We start from the raw sequence: 6205 nt of genomic DNA on the forward strand, positions 1-6205 counted from the left end.
TGTCCCTCTGTCCCGAGCAGCCGTCCCTCTGTCCCGAGCAGCCGCCCCTCTGTCCCGAGCAGCCGCCCCTCTGTCCCGAGCAGCCGCCCCTCTGTCCCGAGCAGCTGCCGCCCCTCTGTCCCGAGCAGCTGCCGCCCCTCTGTCCCGAGCAGCTGCCGCCCCTCTGTCCCGAGCAGCTGCCGCCCCTCTGTCCCGAGCTGCTATCGCCCCTCTGTCCCGAGCTGCTACTGCCCCTCTGTCCCGAGCAGCTGCTTCACCTCTGTCCCGAGCTGCCCCTCTGTCCCGAGCAGCCCCTCTGTCCAGTGGGGTCATTGAGAGGGGTGGCCATGGTGAGTAAGCCAGGGAGGCGGACAATAAGGCGGACTAAGACAATGGTGAAGTGGGGTCCGCGTCCCGCGCCAGAGCCGCCACCGCGGACAGACGCCCACCCAGACCCTCCCCTATAGGTCAAGGTTTTGCGGCCGGAGTCCGCACCTTTGGGGGGGGGTACTGTCACGTTCTGACCTCTATTTCTGTTGTTTTGTATTTATTTAGTATGGTCAGGGCGTGAGTTGGGTGGGCAGTCTATGTTTGTTTTTCTATGTTTTGGGGCATTTCTATGTTTTCGGCCTAGTATGGTTCTCAATCAGAGGCAGGTGTCATTAGTTGTCTCTGATTGAGAATCATACTTAGGTAGCCTGGGTTTCACTGTGTGTTTGTGGGTGATTGTTCCTGTCACTGTGTTTGGTGTCACAGGATAGGACTGTTTTGCGTTTTCACATTTCTTGTTTTTGTTAGTTTGTTCATGTGGAGTGATTTATTAAAACATGAATAACCACCACGCTGCGCTTTGGTCCGCTTCTCTTCCTCCTACAGACGAACGCCCTTACAGCCTCAACTTGTCCGTATGGAACAGTAAGCCTATAGGTATTTACAGTTAAAAGCCTGTCCTCAGTAAACCCTATTTCTAGTTATAATCATTCACTACCTGATGACATTGTCAGAGGAAATTCAACTTTGAAAAGCAACTCAAAGCAGCGATTCGATAAACCCATGTTTATTGGCCAACAACTGGTTAAAAGGCCCTAATTTGGCTACAGTCTTAGTTTTAGGCCTTTGGTTGGTCTGCTATAACAATATATACTTTGCACACCAATATTCTGCTCTTCTGTTTTCGTTATAAAATACAGGTAACTGCCAAAATAAAGGAAATACTAAAATAAAGTGTCTTAATAGGCCGTTGGGCCACCACGAGCCAAAACAGTTTCAATGCACCTTGGCAAAGATTCTACAAGTATCTGTAACTCTATTGGAGGGATGAGATACCATTCTTTCATGAGAAATTCCATCAATTGGTGTTTTGTTGATGGTGGTGGAAAACACTGTCTCAGGCGCCGCTCCAGAATTTGAGTCTTGCATGAATTTTTAAGCCCAAGCCCTACCCATTCCCACGACGTTCAGGTCCTACCCTACCCAGACCCAATTGCTTCTGCCAAATTTAAGGCCTGGCCCGGGCTTGACCGAAACCAGAAATAACTTCCTCCATTGCTAAATCCATGAGCTGCTCCTCTCTGTCTGTCACTTGCTCACTCTCCATGAGCTCTGCTCATGGTGGCTCTTAGGGTAGTATGAGGCTACCCTTTTAGGGTAGGGTAGCCTAGTGGTTAGAGTGCTGGGCTAGTAACCGAAAGGTTGCAAGTTCAAATCCCTGAGCTAACAAGGTACAAATCTGTTGTTCTGCCCCTGAACAAGGCAGTTAACCCACTGTTCCTAGGCCATCATTATAAATAAGAATTTGTCCTTAACTGAGTTGCCTAGTTAAATAAAGGTAAGATACAAAAAAAATGGTGGGTCTGAGTCTATGAATATCCATGGCAACTGCTCTGCTTGGGCTGCTCTGCTCAATGGTGAGAGAAATTAGCTGTGTGACACTTTTTGTCACTCTAAACTCCGACAAAACTCAAGGAACATGATCATTTTTGTAAAATAATCTTTCCTGTTTTATATTTGACAAGGTTGAAGCACTTCTGACACCATCTCATGATCTTAGTCAGAAATTACTATACAGCGCAGCAGAACACGAGCAAAAGGCTCAGCTTCAAAATGTTAGTGATTCATTTAATGATACTCGAGCACTGCCCGTACCCTAGTTATTGATAAAAAAAAATCAGGCCCTACCTGGCCCTGACCCGATGTATAATGTCGGGCTCAGGTCGGGTAGCAGAGCTCAATCCAGAATCTCCCATAAGTGTTGAACTCTGGTGACTGAGACGGCCATGACATATGGCAGACGGCCATACATCATTTTCATGCTCATCAATCATTCAGTGACCACTCGTGTTCCCTGTGGATGGGGGCATTGTGATCCTATGGGGGCATAGCCATGATAGTCAAAATAATGGCCTAAATAATGGCCTGCCCAGCATTTTTATACATGACCCTAAGCATGATGGAATGTTAATTGCTTAATTAACTCAGAAACCACACCTGTGTGGAAGCACCTGCTTTCAATATATTTTGTATCTCTTATCTACTTAAGTGTTTCCGTTATTTTGGCAGTTACCTGCATCTGACGTGCACTGTATCTGGTGGTTTATAAACGGACTGGAACATCATTGTCAGAGAATAGGAAACTCTCAGTACAGTAGTAATATACCAGAGTAAAATATGGTCTGTCTCTATATCTCGAGGTTTGGATGAATGACCTGCACTCAACTGTTATTAAATTGACATTTACTTTCTGAAGTTTTACAATGCCATTTATTTCAAATTTAAGATATATTTTCTTCATAATATCTCTAAAACAGAATTTATGTGGAGCAGCGTAACTCCAAGCAGTGATTAAACTGCTTGGAGTTACCCTGGATTGTAAACTGTCATGGTCAAAGCATATTTATACAGCAGTAGCTAAAATGGGGAAAAGTATGTCCATGATAATGCACTGCTCTACCTTCTTCACGGTACCGTCAACAAGACAGGTCCTACAGGCCCTAGTTTTGTCGCACCTAGACCGCTGTTCAGTCGTGTGGTCAGGTGCCACAAAAAAAGGACGTAGGAAAATTGCAATTGGTTCAGAACAGGGCAGCACTGCTTGGCAGCAGCTAATGGGAATCCATAATAAATGCAAACAAAAATATGTGCCGTGTTATGTCTATTGCACACAGCACTCTCGCTGAGGCTGCGCGCGTCATCAATTCAAGGACACTCCCACGTGAGGTAATCGTTCACTGGCTGAGAAGAAACGAAACTTAGGCTAGTGTACTAGTATTCCAGAGTGACGATACTCATCCTTTCGCTTCATATAGGGACGCCAACTGGTACTATTGTGGTAAATGTGTCAACTTCCGTAGGCTACTTTATACTTCTGCTTAATACAAACAATTATTGTACCTGGGCAGGGAACGCGCGTAATATTAACAAATATTATAGCTGGGCAGGGAACGCGCATGGTGTGACAGCAGGCCAGCACACAAGATGTTCATTATCAGTGTGGCCACCTGAGCATTGTTGCTTTATGTGCTGGTGCAACTTTACAACTATTGAAATGAGGTAAGTTTGCCATCTTATATCTTTGTATGACTACTTTACTAAGCACATGGTAACACAGTGAACAAAATTAGATTCTGAATGAACACATGCCGAAATCTATGATTTTGAAATAATGAGCTGTGTAAAATTGTCAATAACATAGTCACTAAAATATATTATTTACAGCTCCGTTTTAACCAAACTACTTCAACTGGAGTGCCGCTTCACCTGGGATTTGAGGCAAGATGACATGGATATTGATAATCTACAGACCAGGCTCAAGGACCAGATTGAGTTAGGTCTTGGGAAAGAGGCAGGGGTTGCACGGACATTCAGCAATCTGGCCTACATCAAATACCTGAAGGGTTACCCAGAAGAGGCAATGGCTAACTTGTTAAAGGCTGAGGAGCTCACGAGAGAGTACCATGGTGAGGACTGTGAGAAACATCTCATTGTCCCCTATGGAGACCTTTCCTGGTTACATTACCATGTGGGTGATTACATCAAGTGCCAGAGTTACTTAGAGAAACTGGAGGAGATGAAAGAGAAGTTTCCAACTAGTTCCACATCTGTCCTCCATCCTGAGGTCTATGGTGAGAAGGGTTGGACCTTCCTCAAGTTCTCCTATAAATACTATGACAAAGCACTAGAATGCTTCAAGAAAGCTCTGGAGCTGGAGTTTGAGGAGAGTGAGTGGAATGCAGGTTACGCCATTGCATTGTATCGTACAGAAAAAGAGCTCTCAAGTGTTAATGACTCACCAGCTATTAAACAACTGAGACGTGCCATAGAGATTGACCCACAAGACGCAGTCCTCATGGTCCTTTTGGGCCTGAAACTGGCGGTCTATAAAATATTTGGGGAGGCAGAGGAGTTGGTGGAGAAAGCTCTGGATATGTCCCCAGACTGTCCGCACGTGACACGTTATGTAGGGAAGTTTCTCCGACAGCAGGGGCACGTTGACAAGTCGATTGCTCTGTTGCACAGAGCACTAGAGCGTACAAGCCAGTCTGTCATAATACACCATCAATTGGCTCTCTGCTACAAGAGGAAAAAGATCTCAGTATGCAAGAGTGGAAGCTTCCATGGTAAGGGGGCTGAGATCCAGCAGCTACTCCGTAAGTGCATTCAACATCTGGAGATGGCTACTTCACTGAAGCCTTCCTTCATCTATGCCATGGCTGAGCTGGCACTGCTCTACGGAGAGGATAAAGACATCACCAAGGCAGAGGAACTGTTCAAGAAAACCTTTGAGAAAGCCCTAGCTAATAATGACAGTCTGCAGGTGGTCAACTTCAACTATGGCCAGTTCCAGCAGTATCACAACAAATGTGAACCTCTGGCCATCAAGCACTACACAGAAGGTTTGGAACTACAGAAAGACACTGCCAATGGGAAGAGTTGTGCCCAGAAACTGAAGATGATCGCAGAGAGGCGCATCTCCCAAGACCCCATGGATGGAGAGGCCTGTGGTATTCTGGGGTTTGTCTATAGAATGCAGGGGAAGAAAGAACAGGCCATACAGTGGTATGATAAGGCTGTTGTGCATGATTGCAATGACAAATACCTCTCTGCACTCTGTGAACTTCGCCTGTCTCTTCAGCAATAATACTCCGGAGTCAAACATGAATCTGCACTCTGTAATCTAGTAATAAAGCCTGAAAGTGTGCATGCCTCCACTTAAATCTTTGTTAGACTTAGTTTAAATTCTCCCTGATTCAAGATTGATAGGATTTAGCATAGTAACAAAAAAAATGAAATTGATATGTTTGTGTGTGGAAATATGGTTTGGGTCATTTGAAGATATAGTTATGAAATTGAAATATATTATTGTATTCTACATGCGCTTTTAGGTTTACAGGCATTTACTGCACTTTTATTCACAACACACTTTTGTTGTTTATTTTTGCATTTTCCGATTAAGAACATTCAAAACAAAAATTAGAAGATATTGGACAACAATATAACAAAGTGACAATAACCTTTGAAGACGACAGACAAGAATGTGAGTGAAATAATATTTTTTGTTTTTAAAGAATAAGACATTGACCGTAAGCTACCTATTATACATTAAGTGTGAAACATTACGTGAGGAATATATAGAGAATCAATCAATGTGATGTAAGGGGAGATTCTCCATATAAACAATTAAAGGTTGTCAAATGTCTCCAAATTATTCCTCAAGCAGTAAGTCATTTTCTCCAGTGGGATAAAACTATTAACTTCCGATAGCCACATTGCAACTGGCAGGGAGGAATCCGATTTCCATTTCAAGGCAATACATTCCTTTGCAATCGCTAGCAATATTTCTGTTAGCTTTATAGTATGACGTGGCCTAAGATTGTAATTAGTAAAGTTACCCAGTAGACAGATCTTCGGGTCTAAAGGGAATGTGTAACGGCTTTCTTCCTGGGAAAGAGAGGACCAAAGCGCAGCGTGGTGAGTGTTCATCTTCTTTAATAATAAATCCCAACTGAACACTTCAAATTACAAAACAACAAATGTGAAACCCAAAAACAGTCCTATCTGGTGCATAGACACAAAGACAGGAAACAATCACCCACAAACCCCAACACAAAACAGGCTACCTACATATGGTTCCCAATCAGAGACAATGACTAACACCTGCCTCTGATTGAGAGCCATATCAGGCCATACATAGAAACAGACAAACTAGACACACAACATAGAATGCCCA

The 6205-nt window shown here is 43.9% G+C and overlaps 1 protein-coding gene across 1 annotated transcript; it reads left to right on the forward strand.

The window, feature by feature from the left end:
- Nucleotides 1–3211: 3211 nt before the first annotated feature.
- On the forward strand, nucleotides 3212–5681 carry ifit10 (interferon-induced protein with tetratricopeptide repeats 10). The gene is made up of 2 exons (XM_021564803.2): nucleotides 3212–3528; nucleotides 3694–5681. Exons 1-2 carry the CDS (start codon nucleotides 3494–3496, stop codon nucleotides 5114–5116), a joined length of 1458 nt encoding a protein of 485 aa, XP_021420478.2. The 5' UTR covers nucleotides 3212–3493; the 3' UTR covers nucleotides 5117–5681.
- The last annotated feature ends 524 nt before the right edge of the window (nucleotides 5682–6205 follow it).

The sequence above is a fragment of the Oncorhynchus mykiss genome, chromosome 16 (assembly GCF_013265735.2).
Source record: "Oncorhynchus mykiss isolate Arlee chromosome 16, USDA_OmykA_1.1, whole genome shotgun sequence".
NCBI classification, from domain to species: Eukaryota; Metazoa; Chordata; class Actinopteri; order Salmoniformes; family Salmonidae; genus Oncorhynchus; species Oncorhynchus mykiss.